The sequence below is a fragment of the Pimephales promelas genome, chromosome 22 (genome assembly GCF_988280905.1).
Source record: "Pimephales promelas chromosome 22, fPimPro1.hap1.1, whole genome shotgun sequence".
NCBI classification, from domain to species: Eukaryota; Metazoa; Chordata; class Actinopteri; order Cypriniformes; family Leuciscidae; genus Pimephales; species Pimephales promelas.
Genome location: NC_142790.1, coordinates 28,995,007 through 29,013,217, shown reverse-complemented (window position 1 = coordinate 29,013,217; position 18,211 = coordinate 28,995,007). Strand labels below are relative to the sequence as shown.

The 18,211-nt window shown below is 34.6% G+C and overlaps 1 protein-coding gene across 2 annotated transcripts in view; it reads left to right on the top strand.

The window, feature by feature from the left end:
* Positions 1 to 18,211, top strand: part of scn5lab (sodium channel, voltage gated, type V-like, alpha b) — a 144,789-nt gene that overhangs the window by 38,892 nt on the left and 87,686 nt on the right. For both annotated transcript variants that reach the window (XM_089125950.1, XM_089125951.1), the window contains exons 5-8: positions 740 to 868; positions 4,438 to 4,529; positions 7,123 to 7,371; positions 12,916 to 12,979. In XM_089125950.1, coding sequence (XP_088982076.1) covers positions 740 to 868; positions 4,438 to 4,529; positions 7,123 to 7,371; positions 12,916 to 12,979 — 534 coding nt within the window. The remainder of the gene's footprint in view (positions 1 to 739; positions 869 to 4,437; positions 4,530 to 7,122; positions 7,372 to 12,915; positions 12,980 to 18,211) is intronic.

The window sequence follows — 18,211 nt, the reverse complement described above, 5'->3', positions numbered from 1 at the left end:
GAACTCTGTAGAACTTTCTTCGGATCTCTGTAGAACTTTCTTCGGAACTCTGTAGAACTTTCTTCAGAACTCTGTAGAACTTTCTTCGGAACTCTGTAGAACTTTCTTCGGAACTCTATAGAACTTTTTTTGGGATTCTGTAGAACTTTCTTCGGAACTCTATAGAACTTTCTTCAGAACTCTGTAGAACTTTCTTCGGATCTCTGTAGAACTTTCTTCGGAACTCTGTAGAACTTTCTTCAGGATTCTGTAGAACTTTCATCGGAACTCTGTAGAACTTTCTTCGGAACTCTATAGAACTTTTTTTGGGATTCTGTAGAACTTTCTTTGGAATTCTGTGGATGTAGATTCCGTGTGGGTCTGAATGAAAGTGATGCGAATTTTTAAAAAAAAGCAGGTTTACAGAAGTGATGAGAGGTATGATACAAACCGAAATGAGATTTGACTAATCCACTGAGCCGAGTGAAACTGGGAGGATAAATATGAGCTTTGCACTTCAGAATGCTGCATCTCTCATCGCTCTGATGGTCGAAATGACGCGCTGGATTTCAATGGCCATTCTTGTCTTGAGGAGCACCAGTTCATCAAGCGTCGTCTCGATCACTCATGTCACAGGGGCTGCCGGACCGTGAATGTGCTTCACACTGTGTGTGTGTGTGTGTCCCGTATCCGTCATGGTTTTCTTCCATTCCTCACAGTCTGAACTCCTGTCCATCCCTTCGTTCTCTCTTCCGCCCAGGTACACGTTCACTGGCATTTACACGTTCGAGTCGTTGATAAAGATCCTGGCACGGGGCTTCTGCATCGGGCCCTTCACCTTCCTGAGGGACCCGTGGAACTGGCTGGACTTCAGCGTCATTGTTATGGCGTAAGTTATCATTTCCCGCATTTTATCAAATAAATGACCTCTTTGACCCCTCCATATGAAAGTCACCCTAAAAACAAAGAGTTAATTTCACTTGATTCACTATATCATCAAAAAATAGACATTAGCACGTCACTACAATGTTTATTATATGAACTTGTAAATAAAAGTATGGTTAAAAAACTATTTCATAGAATAGTCTTTCACGTTTAATTGGATTATTTAAGAGATTTATAGTCAAATTTGTTTCAAAGTAAATGGTACACCGAATGTTTGTCAGTGTATGAGTTTGCTCTGGATTAGACCCTAAAAACATAAAGAACAATATTTTTTTTTAAAAGAGAGAAATTAGTATTTTATTTTATTCAAAGACATCAAAATATAGACATCCAATTTCCAATGTTGTAAATAAAACAAAAGATTATTAAAGTATGTTTAAAATATACTATTTTAGGCACCTCAAAATGTAATGTCCAATTCAATGTTTGTTGTAATTTTTTGTGAGATTTATTTTTTAGATTGTTTTTTTTTTCATAGTGTAATTTTACACTGGTTTAGACCCTAAAAACAAAAAGAAATGTTTGTTTTTTTACTATTTTATCTAATTATCGCACTTTAAATGATTATTTAGTAATTTTAGTACGTTGTAAGTAAAAATGATTGGAGTATGTTTTACAGGAGTCTTTCTACATCAAAATTTTACATTTAATTCAATTGACGTTTCATTGAAGTTATTCGTGAAATAACTAAGAAATTCCTACTCTAATTTTTTTTTTCAGTGTTTGACTCTACACTGGATTAGACCCTAAAAATCATTATCATTCAGTTCAATATATCATCTAAAAATAGACTAGATTATGATTTTCCATTACCGTAATAACGACTGGCCGCTGTCGGACGCAGAGCAACAGAGATGATAATGAAACAATAAAAGCTGCTGTTATTATTTTCAATAGCTGTAATAATCCAATCTCAACCGCTTGGCCCGTCAATGATTGAACTGAGGAGGGAAAGGCGTCCTTATTTGTGATTAATTGTTCTGAAGGGTTGCGTGTAGAGGAGCGCGAGCACTTACCCCGTCCTTGACCCGAATCCCAAAACACACGTCGCCATGGCAACTGAGGTGAGCGTGGATGTGGACCGATTCCCGGGAGTCGAGCATCATATCGACATGTCACCGAGTGCCGTTCACATCCAATAATACCATTCTCACCTCAGTTATTGGCTTGTTCACTTAAAAAGAACATTTGAAATCTGAAATATCATGGGGAATAAACTTTTAAAGATGCCTATGCACAGAGAGAAATAGTAAAAGTTATTTTTTAATAATGTTTTTACTTGTTTTTAGTCTTATAGAAGGCTTTAGACTATGGTGTGTATATATGTATATATATATAAATACGCACCATATTCTAAAGCCTTCAATAAGACTATAGTGATCACTACATATTGATAGTGCATATTTTTATGAACATTTATTGTTAAAATAATTTACAAAACTGAAGAAATTAATACTTTTATTCATCAAGGACGCATTAAATTGATCATAAATGCCAGTAAAGACGTTTATAAAGTTACTAAAGATTGTATTTCAAATAAATGCTGTTCTTTTGAACTTTCCGTTCATCAAAAGTCCTGAAACGTAAAAATGTATCACAAAAAATATCACTGATAATAATCAAAAATGTTTCTTGAGCATCAGATCATCATATTAGAGTGATTTCTGGAGGATCACTGGAGTAATGATGCTGAAAATCACAGGAATAAATTACACTCTACTATATATTCACATAGAAATCAGCTGACTTACATTGTAATAATATTTCACAATTTTTACTGTATTTTTGATTAAAAAAATGCAGTGTTGGTGAGCAGAAGAGACTTTAAAAAGTGCTTATTTAGCGAGACGCCTGCGCCTCAGGGTCTCCTGACTCTTGCAGTGATGAAGTGCTGATTTCCCGCTGCTCTTTATGGCTTTATTCCTCAAGCTTTAACAGGCCTGTTGTCCTTGACCCGCGAGTGAGCGACGTCAGATGGACCCTCAGGCTCGACCGCCGCTATAAGTCACGCTCGTATTGGGATGTTGACTTCATTAAACCCAGACGGATGACGGCGAGCGGATAGAGAATAAACTCCAGGTTTCTATAGAAGCAGATCAGCCGTGGTCAAGCGTCGCACGTCAAGCGTAATCATGTTTTAATGTGATATAGTGTAGCTTGAACACCAGCAGCTCAATGTACAGTCATTTAATCAGGTTAATGATCAGAGAGGATTCAATTTGATATGGAAACAACGCCGCCAACGTTACACGACTTCATCCGTCTCTCAAAATCAAGGCAGCGTCTAAATCTGTGCCGACTTAAAGGGACAGTTCACCCAAAAATACAAACTCTGTATCTATATCTAGAATCATTCTTAAATCAGGATAAAGTTACTGGAGAAGCGAAACGACCCAAGATTTTTCTAAAACAATTATTAAAATTAAGGGTTTTTGTTTAAAACTAGAACAAATAGTACGAAAAATTGATTGACCCATTTGATAGGTATTTGCTCTGCAAAATACATTAATTAACATTTATTTCAAAATTAAAGCATCCAAAATAAAACACTTACTACAAAAGATGATTTTATTTTAATTTTAATATTTTATTGTTGATATCAGAGAACTGTAAACATGCAAATTAAATTATTTTAAATTAATACAATTATTTAAAAAAATAAAACGCTTACTACAAAATATGAAATGTATATATATTTTTCATTTAAAATTTTTATTATCAGATCAGAGGTCTGTGAACATGCAAATGTGTTTGCAAATATTAATCTTTTAATGTTTTATATTTTTTTCAAAGGCCACAAACAAGTTTAGAAATCCCTGAAAGCTTTCTGTGAATTTATGTCGCTATTTTGCTTTTATGGTTGTGTTCGTGAGAACATCATCAATATTCACTTTGATTGTATAGATAATAATAAATCAGAAAAAAAAAAAATTGTGTTCCACAGAACGAACTAATAAAATAAAAAGATTAAATGCTATTTTTATTTTATTTTATTTTATTGAACAATTCTTTGGGTGAACTATTCCTTCTTTAAACATTTTTTTTTTTCTAAGGGAGTAAAATGTACAACATCACATGAGGTTGTTTCGTTTCCTGACGCTTTAATTTTCTCCCTTTTTTCTGTCTTTCAGTTGTTTGTCCTTTTATCCATATAACTTTGATTCTGCAGGTTTCTAACTGAATTTATAAAAGTAGGCAATCTGCAAGCTCTCCGAACGTTCAGGGTCCTCCGCGCTTTGAAAACTATTTCCGTAATTCCAGGTAAGACGTTCCTGAACCTGTGCGCAAGGAAAACGTTTAGTGTTGCTCTCTGTCCAAGTCTATTAGCAAACAAAAAAAAAACAGATGTAAAAAGCTCAGGAGTTTTCCTGCATCCGGTTCTTCCCGCGCTGTGTTCTCCAGTCACTCACCCCTGAAACTTCCCAGCATTCCTGCTTCATTCTCCGCTGTGTTGTTGTTTGCCTGTTGTTGTGTTGTTGTCATTGTCTGTGCTCCAATTCTCGCTTATTGCAGATATGTTACTGAGTTTGTGGACCTGGGCAATGTCTCAGCGTTACGGACATTCAGGGTTCTGCGAGCACTGAAAACTATCTCAGTCATCCCAGGTGAGAGGCCGACGAACGCCAAGGCCTGCAGTGCTAATGGATGACCCGAGCATTTCCAAAACACTCTTGGAAACATGCAGAATGTACAAAATGAGACTTTTGAGATGGGCATAAACTGAAACCAGCCGCTTCAAGTGGACAAAACTCTCTAAAACCATTATTTTGTGTTTCGTTTTCCAGTACAAATATCTAAACATTCTTAAAGTCCCCCTGTAGTCAATGATTGTATCCCTTAAAACTCATCTTTGATCGGCAAAATGACATATTTAAGCGTTTTTCATGCCTTAAAATTGCTTGCATGTAACTCGACACCCTTGCCACATTTATTATGCGATCACACGTTGATCTGATTGGGTACAAGGTGGTTTGTGGCGTCAGAAACACCAGCGATTTCAAGCCGTGTTTTTGAGACTGTCTTTGGTTCACTGTAGTTTTAAGGAGGAAAAACTGAATGAATTTACACCTGGTGTGTTTTAAAGCGTATTAAAAACACCACATACAAACATAAAAGCTGGATTTGCACCACAGGGGGGACTTTAAATTAGCCTACATCTCAGTTTTCCAAGCAGCTGCCATAGAGTTTGGTTCTGAAAGTATACAAATTCATTAATTCTCTCCATAAGGAAGTTGATCTGAACTTATAAACCTAATGTGAGCTAAGGGTTTGTGAATCGATGGTATATGCTATTGCACATTATTTCAACTTAATCATATCTAACTGTTAAAAAAAACTACATTACCCATGATACTGTACAGAAACGTCCCATAATCAGAGAGCCAATAGCGGCAAAATAACTCTTAAGCTCCGCCCACTCTGATGAAGCATGCAAATGATGTAATCGAGTCTGCTGTTAAAATACTTTGATTTTGATTGTTATTTGCAATGATTCATGGGATTGTAGTTCTTTTCCATTTTTTGAGCTTTAAATGAAAGTTTATAAGGATGTGATTCACCTCATAGCTGGTTGATTTGGGTTAGGTTGTAGTAGTTAGCACTTTAACTGATCTTTAAATGATAGTCCCCCCCCAATTACTAGTAATTACTTACAGAGTTTACATTTTGGGGTGAACTATCCCTATGTAAAAACTGCTAACAGAACCTACGCCAGGCCCTGTCGCTCAGTTAAAGCTGTTAACATTAGACACATTAGAGCGGATTACTTAAGTGAAGTGACACCAGGGTTGCTGGTTGGGGTTACCGTCACCTGTCAGCGCTGGGTTCAGTTAACTCACCCTGAGAGTCTCATTGCACCGTGGTGGTTGACATGTTAAAGGCATGGGTAGATGTAGAGAACATGACTTTGCATGGTGAGCCGATGAGCCGACGCTTCTCATGGAATCAGAAATACAGCTATACACATGAAAGTTAAACACACACACACATATATATGCTCAGATATGAAAAAGTGCTGGTTCTGGTGCCACAGAAGCGTCTGTTTTGATCTGTCACATTTTGTGTGCTTCCCGCACCCACAAATGTGTGTGAAGACAGCCCTAGATGTGCCGTGCCGTGCTTGTGGTTTAATGTGTGTGATCGACGTGATCCAGGGTTTGGCAACATTCAGAACGGTGTGAGTTTGATAGAAATTGACAACAAGGTGAATTGGAATTTGATTGAGAGGAAATACTGATTTGCAATCGGAAAAAAAATCAAAACAATCACAAATTAGGTTTTGTAACAGTAATAATTACATTACTTGGTTACACTTTATATTAAGGTTTTGCAGTGTAATTATAATTGTAAGTAGGGCTGTCAAACGATTAATCGCATCCAAAATAAAAGTTTGTGTTTACATAATATATGTGGGTGCACTGTGTATAATTATTTTATATATATATATATATATATATATAAATACACACACATGCATGTATATATTTAAGCAATATTTTCATGTATATACTGTATACAGATTTATATATAATTTATATTATATATAAATAGAAATATTTTATAAATAATTAATAAATAAATAATATTTGTTTTTTAAAAATACATGCATGTGTGTGTATATATATATATATATATATATATATATACACAAAATAATTATACACAGTGCACCCACATTTATTATGTAAACACAAACTTTTATTTTGGATGCGATTAGAACAGCCCTAATTAACACATGTACTTACTATAGGATTAGGATTGGGTTTAGGGTTAGTTGCATGTAATTATGCAAACTGTATAAAATTATTAATACATTATTTTCATATTCTAGAGTATTTGCACATTTTTCAACATTTAAAAAAACATATTTTTTTACACTCTTTCAGCTTAATAATTAAAATATGTATAGGTGACATTAAAAATACATCAAGAAGGTTTATAGTTATTAAAAATAATGTACAAAAACATTGATTTGATAAATATATATTTTCACATGTTTTCATGACACCCGCACCAAAAATAATAATTACACATATATTTCAAAGACAGTTCACGCTCACTCAGATTTTGAACGGTGCTCAACCCTGATCTAATGAAATGACAACTGCTTTGAATAGTCAACTACAAATGAAAATAAGCACAAATGAGCACATGATGTCGGCCGGGTCCTCTTCTGATCTGCTGGTGTGTCTCGCTCAGGCCTGAAGACCATTGTCGGCGCGCTCATCCAGTCGGTGAAGAAGCTGGCCGACGTCATGATCCTCACGGTCTTCTGCCTCAGTGTGTTCGCTCTCATCGGCCTGCAGCTCTTCATGGGGAACCTGCGTCAGAAGTGTGTTCGCAGCACCACACACTGTCTCAACACCACCTTACCTTCATACAACAACAGCACTTTCTTCTGCAATAACAAAACCTGGCCCTCGCTGGAGGACTTTAACAATAATGAAGGTCAGTGAAGCTCAAACGTTGACGTCCTCAAGTAGATCATGTGTATCTAAAGCCCGTTCCCCCGTATGCCGCTCTCTGTCTCTTCTGTACTGGTATATCTGGACATATCTATAGAAAATACCATCACAAGTGATATACAACTAAGATATCATTCTAATTTGACTAGGAATTAGGCTTAAAAGGGTGGTGTAATGCCCTTTTCACAAGATGTAATACGTCCCCAGAGTGTGTGTGTGAGGTTTTAGCACAAAACAAACCACAGATATTTTTATATATCATGTTAAAATTGTCACTTTTTGAGAGTGAGCAAAAACACACTGTTTTGGTGTCTGTCCCTTTAAATGCAAATGAGCTGCTGCTACTGGTGCAGGGGGCGGAGCTTCAACAGCTTGTGTCCTCACACAGACTGCATGGTTATTTGATGAATGTGTCCTGATAATCTATTAATCGCGTTCCCGGGGGCGGGGTTTATGCAAATTCAATGGTTGGTGATGTCACCAACTAGTGTAGTTCTACCAGCCGTTTGTTGTAGTCCTTAAAAATCTCCGTTTGCTTTGAACTTTGAGCGTTGTAACTTTGCAGATGTTGTTTATGCTCAAACAGCAACATCACACACTCACTAAAGATAGAAAAGTCAAATTATAATCGCTTACCCCTTTAAAAGAATTAAAAGTAACGTTACGTCGAATCATATAAAACAATCGCTCCGGATCTTTCCTGCACTCGAGACTCGAGACGTGAGCTCCGCTGACAGTCCCTCGGATTGGTTGTTGCTCGTGAAATCCAGTTCTCATTTGCATAAAGTTTAGATGAATGAACTTTGGTCGCGTGTCTCGCGTCGCTTGACATGTTGCCGACGGTAACTGTCACTCGTGACACCAGGAGGTCGCCAGCGCTCCATTGAAACGAATGGGATCATGTGGCTGTGTCGCTGGCGGTGTGAACAGGGTTTGAGTCTGAATGCTTTGCAGAAACAATATCTTTCGTGTGTGGGTGGCGTGTGGCCGAACGGTTGCTAAGGTCTTCTGAGTGGGTTGTAGCACGTTGCTAGGTGGTTTTTTTACTGGTCCGAGTCACAAGAGTCCACCTTCAACCCTCTCTGATGTTCTGGAGTCGAGATGAGATTAGACTGAGAGTCGAGGAAACGAGAGATTATAGAGCTGTACAAAACGTTAGTAAAAGTCTCATTACTTTCTAGAAGAAACCATTGAAATATAAAAAAGTTTGTCTTTTCTATAATCCAATTTTGATGTTATTTATTTATTGTAGGCCTGTTTATTAATATTTTGAAGTAGCTTTAATTTTTTATAATTTCAGTGTTCAGTAGTTTTGATATGCCTTTTTCTTATTTAGTTATTTTTAATTTTAGAAAAAAACTTTAACTAATGTAAATTTTAAGTTTTTCTTAATTTACTTTTTATTATAGCTTTCATTTTGATTTTAATTTAAGATCTAAGTGCTTTTGTCTTATTTATTTATTTTTGATTCTTATTTAGCTATAATTTGTTTCGTTATTTTCCTTCTAGAACTTCAACTTAAAATTCTAATTCTTTAAAAGATTTTTTTTTTCTTTTTTAATTTTTTTTGGTCATACCATTTAAAAGGTAGATTGATCTGGTTAATTACGATAAGTACGTCTTTGACTAAATGGCTAGACGAGTTAAGACTCTTAACATGATGGCTGTTTATACAACTGTCCCGTGATTACGTAATCATACTTGTTTGCTACTTACAATTAGCTTTGATTGAATAAATACTTCAGACATATAGTCAACAAGAGATCACCAGTAGACTAGATGACCTGAATGAACCCTGCAGCCTCTCTCACATTGATCACATATTGTAATATGAAGCATGTTGATCATAATCCTGCAGTTAAATGACGAGAGTCAGAAGATGAGATTCAGTCTTATTTTGGGTTGGTCTCATTTCATTAGAATAGCAATTAGGACAGAGCTGGCACTCGATGAGTTGACCTGCAGAACGCAGATGTAGGACGCAGACAGAAATAGACAAGACTTCTCATGATGTGCTTCGTCATGGTCCAAAACACAGAAGCTAAACATTGAGTTTAAAACACTTCACGAACCACTGCTAATGGAGTTTGAAAGGTCACTACAATGCGAAATATTCATCAAAATCAATCGAGCTTAAAACAAGCAAATATATCGGCCAATAGGGTCAAGAAAATAATCTTAATTCAAGGGGGAAACTAGTTTATTATTCTGACTCCACTGGCTAGTGTTGTCCAAATATTCGGTACTAAGTCGGTACTAAAACGTTTTAAACGTCGCGGTACCAAGTAGTCAAACCTGCTGGTGTGTGTCTGTGTGTATTAAACTGCAAAAACACTATTTAAATATGAACCTTGCATGTTCTGCTTGTCTCTGTGTGAATGAATGGTGCAGATGCGCAGTTTCATTTAACATTACCTCACTGGCGCCCCCGCAGGCGATTATGGAGATTCTCACTTTTGAGCACATTTTTGATTCGCCATAATTTTTTGTAAAAATGTCAATATTTACACAGTTGATTTCTCGCATCAAATGTTCTCAGAAGTGAATTTATTGTCGAAATAGCGAATTACTGTATTGACCTGCCTCTCCTTCCTCGAATGCCAAATTGAATGCTGGGATATTTCTGCCGTCATGTTCACACAAGCTACCAAATGATGCATCTTCGGTAAAATGGGCGTGTCAAGAACACATTTGCAATTTTTAACCGTTCTTGCCAAAATGCAAACTTGTGTATTGGGACAGTACTTGGGCCACAAAAGATGATGATTCACAAGAACACAAGGACTATCGTCATGTCACACACGCACAGAAACTCAAAGGCCTTCGTGGCAACCCGTCAAAATAAAAGTTTGGTTTAACTTAAAGAAATTGACAGAAATAATTATATTAGGCCATTTTGCAATAGATTAACTACATCTCCATTAATTAAAAATACTACTACTACTACTAATGATGTGTGCGCAGAAGGATGCTTATTTTTCACTTGATTTTTTTAATAAGCAAAATTTCTCAATATCATCAATATGTTCGTTTAAACAGCATGTAGCCTTCAATGTTTTCATAAATTTAGCATCATAAATAATAAAGTCATTGAATTGATTTTTTCCAAATAGTTAAATAACATAGAAGTGTAAAATTGTAATGGTATCGGGACCGGCTACTGGAACTTTGGTAGCGTGACATCCCTAGCACTGGCAAATGTATCTCGATTTATGGATGTTTAGATATTTGTACCGGAAAACCAGACAAAAATACTGAGGAAGAATTTTTTATTTTATTTTATTAATTTAATTATGTTTATAAAAAAATAATCAAGTGATTTATATATAAAAACGTGTAATAATAACATTCTAATAATACATTTTTATTAGGGCTGTGCAAAAGTTAATTGCGATTAATCGCATCCAAAATAAAAGTCTCTGTTTACATAGTATATTTGTGTGTGCTGTATATATAAATGCACACACATGCATGTATGTGTTTAAGAAAATGTGTTATTCCTATATAAAATATTTATATTTGTATAATATAGATTATGTATTTATATATATATATATACAGAATTTAAGCACAAATAATTCTTAAATATATACATGCATGCATAGGTATTTATATATACAAAATAATTATATACAGCACACTCAAATATATTATGTAAAACAGACTTTTATTTTGGATGCGATTAATCGCAATTAACTTTTGCACAGCCCTAATTTTTATTCTTGCTTATTTTGCTCAAGATCAGGATTTATTGAGTCCAGCTCGAGATCTGTCGCTCACACACATGCTGTTCGTTTGAACGATGGTTTCGGGAAACACCGACTCTGATGATGACGACGAAACATGCGACCATAGTTGGCTAACGATGCTTTCAGGAAACACAGCCCTGATGTCTAATCAAAAGCATAAAACACGATATATTCATGCCGATGACCTTGCGCTTCAGGACAGTTAAGGTTATGCCGACAGCTGGACGGGACGATCGGGATTCGGGACGTCTGCCAAACACGAGCGCTAGCGTTTCCGTCGCCGGCGGCTCTCCCGCTCGAGTGATGGAGCGAGCGAGTGAGAGAGAGAGACGGCATGAAAATGACAGCAGATAAAATGGAGGGCTCTGGATGCCAACCTGAGGCTGTTGTTCATGTAATCTCTCAGCCACTCTCTTTAACCGGGGGAACACACACACACACACACACACAGATGAGTTCACCGCTTCTCTTCACAGCCGTGCAAAACAGTGAACATCACAATGTACACATGTATTGATTGCAGCGCTGAGAAGCTTTTCAATCTAACGCAGTTCATCTGAAGTCAAATTGTGTTTTATATATGTAATTACACTCTCAGAAAAAAAAGGTACAAAAGCTGTCACTGGGGCTGTACCTTTTCAAAAGGTAAACTTTTGTCCATTTTAGGTGCAAATATGTACATTTCAGGTGCTAATGTGGACATTTTAGCTACTAATAAGTATATTTTAGGGGTTAATATGTACATTTTAGGTGCTAATAAGTACATTTTAGGGGTTAATATGTACATTTTAGGTGCTAATAAGTACATTTAGGTGCTAATAAGTACATTTTAGGTGTTAATATGTACATTTTAGCTGCTAATAAGTACATTTTAAGGGTTAATATGTACATTTTAGCTACTAATAAGTACATTTTAGGGGTTAATATGTACATTTTAGGTGCTAATAAGTACATTTTAGGGGTTAATATGTACATTTTAGGTGCTAATGTGTACATTTTAGGTGCTGATATGTACATTTTAGCTACTAATAAGTACATTTTAGGGGTTAATATGTACATTTTAGGTGCTAATAAGTACATTTTAGGGGTTAATATGTACATTTTAGGTGCTAATATCTGTACATTTAAGTGTTAATATGTATATTTCAGGAGCTAATATGTCCATTTTAGGTACTAATATGTCCATTTTAGGTGCTAAAATGTACCACTAAGGTTCCAATATGCAGCTTTTGGGTACAAAAGTTTACCTTTTGAAAAGGTACAGCCCCAGTGACAGCTTTTGTACCTTTTTTTCTGAGAGTGTATCCAATTATGATATTTATAATTTAGGATTCTGAATCAGAGCGGGATATAAGGGACACTCAAAATATTTGTACTGTATCACACAATACATGTGAAAACTATCGTGAAAAAGTTCATTTATTTCAGTAATTATATACAAATATATTATATAGACTCATTACATGCAAAGTGAGATATTTCTAGCCTTTATATGTGATAATTTTGCTGATTATGGCTTACAGATTATGAAAACCTTTCACAATATTCTAATTTTGACTTTGAGGTTTTCATAAGCTTTAATCCATAATCATCAAAATTATAACATAAATAAAATATCGAAAATATCTCACTTTGCATGTAATGAGTCGATATAATAGTTAGTTTCATCTTTGAGTTTCATCTGTGTATGATATATATATATATATATATATATAAAACCGAAAACACTGTATTCTTGAGAGATCAATCAGTCATTAAATGTTTTTCTCTTCTTCCAGATAATTACTTCAAAGTGGAAGGAGCCAAAGACGCCTTAATATGTGGGAATGCAAGTGATGCTGGGTAAGTTTAACGTGCTTTGATTGAATTGCATAAGACAGTTTTTTTACCGTGGTATTTTACTTACTTAACGATGGTTGTTGTTAGCTAGTTTTAATTAGTCCTTCTGATGTTTGTTAATGTTTATTTGGTGCTATAATTAGTAGTAAAGAGGAAGAGAGGATTACTCTATGAGTCTATGCCCTATATACTAGCATTGTACACTAATCTGTGGTTCGAACTAAAACTGGCTATATTCGATGATCATGGAAACACATCCCAGAGTTCCCATGTGTTATTAACCCCTAGGTTCATTGTGAACACTTTTGAATGTCCGAACTAGCTTGTGTGTAACAGCTGTTGTAAAAGGGCACAGCGGATCTAAGAGGCAGTCAGTGTCGAGTCGGACTGAAGTAAATATAGTTGTGTCTCTGAAGTGTCTGACTCAGCAGAACTGCATGTACATGTACAGTGTGAGTCAGTGGCCTTGATTAACTCGCATTCAGACGCCAATGAAGCCCGTGAATCAAGAGGAAGGTGTTTGTGTGAACTGCTTTCTTTGTGATATTTCGTTAAATTAACGCACAAAATCGAGTTGTCGGGAAAACTGGGGGACATAGGATGTTTATTTGTTTTAAATGTTGTGACAATTTCTCATTTATGCTCATTAATGTCTGCTTAGTTTTGACTCTTGGAGATGTTGTGAAATGCAAGTACAAAATTTCGGACTATTTTGATGTTCGCCGGTCAATTTGATCCTCAATTTCATGGTTAACCGCAGCGGCACAGATTAAAAAAAGTTAAAAATTGTATGCATTTTTTAAGTCAGTTTCTCAACTACGTTCAGAGGGTGTTTTACATTTACATGCATGCATTTGGGAGATACTTTATCCCACTAAAAATGCACACTGTGGCGTTCACTTATCAGTTCAAGAATATTCATTTCTCAAGATTTTGACATTAATTCAGGAAAGCACACAAAAATAAAACATTTTTTTTATTATATTATAATTTAAAATATTTTTTTAAACATATGGTTAATATAATTGTATTTTTTGCTGTAAGTTGTGAGAAGTATTAATACCTGTTTTTACCAGATTTTTCGTGAATTGTGAATTTGATCCTCTACATAAAAATCGTACCCAGAATTCGGTCATAATACAAGAATGCTGAAAAAAAGGGTTTATCACTCAATTTCACAAACAATCACAAAGAAACTGAATTAAATTGAACATTTTGAAGTAGAAATACTGTACAACACTCCAATAATCTTCGTAACTTTTTATTGTGTAATGTATAATGATATACAAAACCTGTATATGCTCACAGTCCTGAATAAATATAATAATCCCGCTATGATGGACACCTTGCTAGTGTGAATAGCTGAGAGGAATGTCAGCGCATATGTTTGCTAATTGTATATGAGTGTGTGAGTGTGTATGGCAGCTGGCCGTGCATTAAAGCGTCTGGAGGGATTTGTACAGTATGTGCTCACGATCATATCTTGCCTTAATGAGAAACATCGAGTCTTTGTCTGTTCGAAACTCACCAATATTGTGTCTATTTCAGTTGATTTAGCAAGTAAAATGCCTTTTAGGATAATTATACAAGTGTCCAGCTATTAAGTAAACATAATAATAACTTTGATATTGTTAGTAATATTTCAACTGGACTGAAGCATCTTTGGTTTACTTGATTATCTGAAAAATGATCATCAGGCTTTTGAGGAAGGGTTATTAGTTCATCTGTTAAAACTTTTAAAACTATGGAGATTTGATAATAAATGAAGCATTTAAATATCGTCTTACTAAGAAATTATTGGCAGTGACGACTGATATTTAAATTATTTCATGTCAGTTCTCATTGCTTTACTGAATTTCTTCTTTTTGTTCATATTAACATCAGCATCTGCACCAAATTGCATATTTTTGCTCAGTTTGAGCCTCTGAATAAAACTGAGCTGTTTTTCCTATATACTCACACTATATAAGCCATGCTAGCTTGACAAAATATAACGCAAAACATTAAAAGCATATGCCGTTGTGTCTTGATTTTTTTTAAAGTTCAATAAACTATTCCATTAATTTTTTTTCTAACTATTATTTAATATGTCAGACTTTAAAGGGTTAAACTGCGGAGGCGTATTGCATTCACTTGAAGAAAAAAAATCTACTCTGTTTTTCTGAATTAACGAGTAAATTTTTCATGGAAATTTTTTTTGCTCTGTTTTTCTGAATTAATGAGTTAATTTTTCATGAGAAAAAAAAATATTTTGCTCTGTTTTTCTGAATTAATGAGTTAATTTTTCATGGAATTTTTAAAAAAAAAATTTCTGAATTAACGAGTTAATTTTTCATGGAATTTTTTTTTTGCTCTGTTTTTCTGAATTAACTCGTTAATTCAATTAACTCGTTAATTCAGAAAAACAGAGCAAAAACTTTTTTTCTCACGAAAAATTAACTCATTAATTCAGAAAAACAGCAAAAAAAATTCTCATGAAAAATTAACTCATTAATTCAGAAAAACAGAGCAAAAACTTTTTTTCTCATGAAAAATTTACTCATTAATTAAGAAAAACAGAGCAAAAAAAAATTTCTCATGAAAAATTAACTCATTAATTCAGAAAAACAGAGAACACATTTTTTTCTCATGAAAAATTTACTCGTTAATTCAGAAAAACAGAGTAGATTTTTTTTCTTCAAGTGAATGCAATACGCCTCCGTATTAAATACCTAAAAATTGCATTAAATAAAGAATAAAAAGAAAACAATAGTCAGACTTTAATGGACCTTAAAGTTATTATAAAGTCATCATGTCATCATATAAAGATAACATGATATTTCAAAATCCAGGGCATTTTTGCAGTGGGGTAATTAATTTTTATAGTCCCCCCCCCCCCCCCCCCCCCCAGACTTAATATCGCCGCCGGATGCTTCTAGGATTTCACTTTCTGCGTGATTCTGTTCTGTTTGGAAAGTCCATCCTCTGTCGCCGGTGTCCACGAGTATCAAATGGATAAAACATTATCTTAAAAGCGAGTGCTAATCGATAGCATGATATTTCAAAATCCAGGGCATTTTTGCAGTGGGAAATGTGAAGGATGTTCTGGAAAGTGCACGTTGTCCTGTGAAGGTCTCGCCGTCTAATGGGCCGCCGGTGTGAGTTACGACGCGGCCTGTAGATGTTGATCGTAACATCTGGCCGAAGCCACAAACAGACAAAGGACAAACCCGTCTGTCTCCCGCAGTGATAAAGGCCTCCAGCAAACGCCTGTCCACCTCTGATAAAAGCCCTTGGAAACGGAGAGGTGTTTGTCTGGGTGTAAAACACACCTGTTACACAGATTGCGGTTTACGAGAGTCCAAAACAGGAGATTCATCAGTGTTCACAAGCTCGGTCAATCTAGTTACGCTAATCATTTAAGAGAAGCAGTTACTTGCCAAAATTAGCCTATTATGTTCCCATAATCTGCTCATAAGTCATATATTTAGAAAGCCAACACTTGAGTTTACAGTTCAAGACTCAGAATGAATGACTATTATTAATATAGATATTTATTAGCTCAAACATTAAGAAATGTATAAAAATATTATGTGAATGTAGTGTAAGTCGAAGCCACAAGTGTGGTAATGCTTCATTTCAGATCTGAGGATGATATCTCAAAAACTCTACATTTTATAAAACGTTTTCTATGATCATGTCAAGTGAGTTTTTACAGAAAGCTGAATAAAATCTGCTCTTTAAACACACATTTGCAGTGTATCGTGTAACGAATGGCGAGGCGAACCTTTCACACTTCTGCCGTGAATGAGACTTAATCTTCATTATCGCTATTCTTTTGTTTGTATTCAGCCATTATTAGCTTTTATTCTGGCTTTATATGGCTTGCCTATAAACACTGTAAACTTTAAAGTATTCTTGGGACTTTGGACTAAATACAACCAGTATGTCATTTTTTTACTCAGTACATGTATTTAAAAATTCAAGATAAATAAAAAAAAAATCTTAAATCTCACTTAAATCAAGATACATTTACTGGCTAAAGATATTAAGTGACACAAAAGTAAGTGAGTTTAAGCTTAAAAAAAATCAAAAGTTAAATTCAAAGGAAAATTAGTTTAATTTTAGCAGATATTTGTTATTGTTTTAAGCAAAAAGTTGCTTAATTTTTATAGTTTTCCCCCCAGAATTAATATCGCAAGTAATTTTGCTTGATTTGACCGTAAAAATGTTTAGATATTTGTCCTGGAAAATAAGACAAAAATGCTCATTAGAAAATGTACAGATGTGAAGACGTTATAGTTGCAATTGATCCGTGTGGGGAATTTGAAGTATTCAAGTTTTTACACACATTTTTACAACAAAGAACAGCAGAAATACCAAAAACCAAAAAAGTGCCTTAGAGTAGCAAAGCAGTATCAGACTCACTCAAATATAAAATAGTAAAACAGAAGTGACAAAACAGTATCAGACTCAAATATGAAATGGAAAGAATCATGAATGGCAAAAACTCTATAAAAAAAATGATTAAACCAACAATTAAACCAATAAAAAATAGTTAAACCAACCAGTTTTGATTAAAAGATTCAGTTTTTGAGCTAGTTCATCTACATAAACCATCTGAACGAACTGAAATCAGTGCTGCGTCTGAAATCACATATACATTTGGTTTAAAACGTACGTTATTGTGACCGTTCTGCATACACTGTAAAAAAATATTGATGGTTTAACTTAAAAAAGTAAGTAACCTGGTTGCCTTAATTTTAAATTCATTGAACTGGAAAAAGTGAGTTAATACAATGAAGGAGATTAATTTAACCATCAGAAACTCAAAATTATATGTTATCTGAACTAAATAAATTATTTAAGTTGATTTGACAGAAGAAAAAATGTTGTGATTACTACACTGCAAAAAAAATATTGTTGGTTTAACTTAAAAAAGTAAGTAACCTGGGTTGCCTTACAATTTTAAGTTGATTGAACTGGAAAAAGTGAGTTAATACAATGAAGGAGATTAATTTAACCATCAGAAACTCAAAATAATAAGTTATCTCAACTAAATAAATTATTATAAAGTTGATTTGACAAAAGAAAATATGTTGTGATAACAAATCTTGAAAATATTTTTTTATAGTGTATAAGAATGTGTGTGGTATGAATGAAATCCATAGTAGATAGCAAAGTGCCCATCATATGCACACTTCAGCAGGTAGTAGATCATCCTGGGACTTTACTCTTTTATGAGTCCTGTGAAGT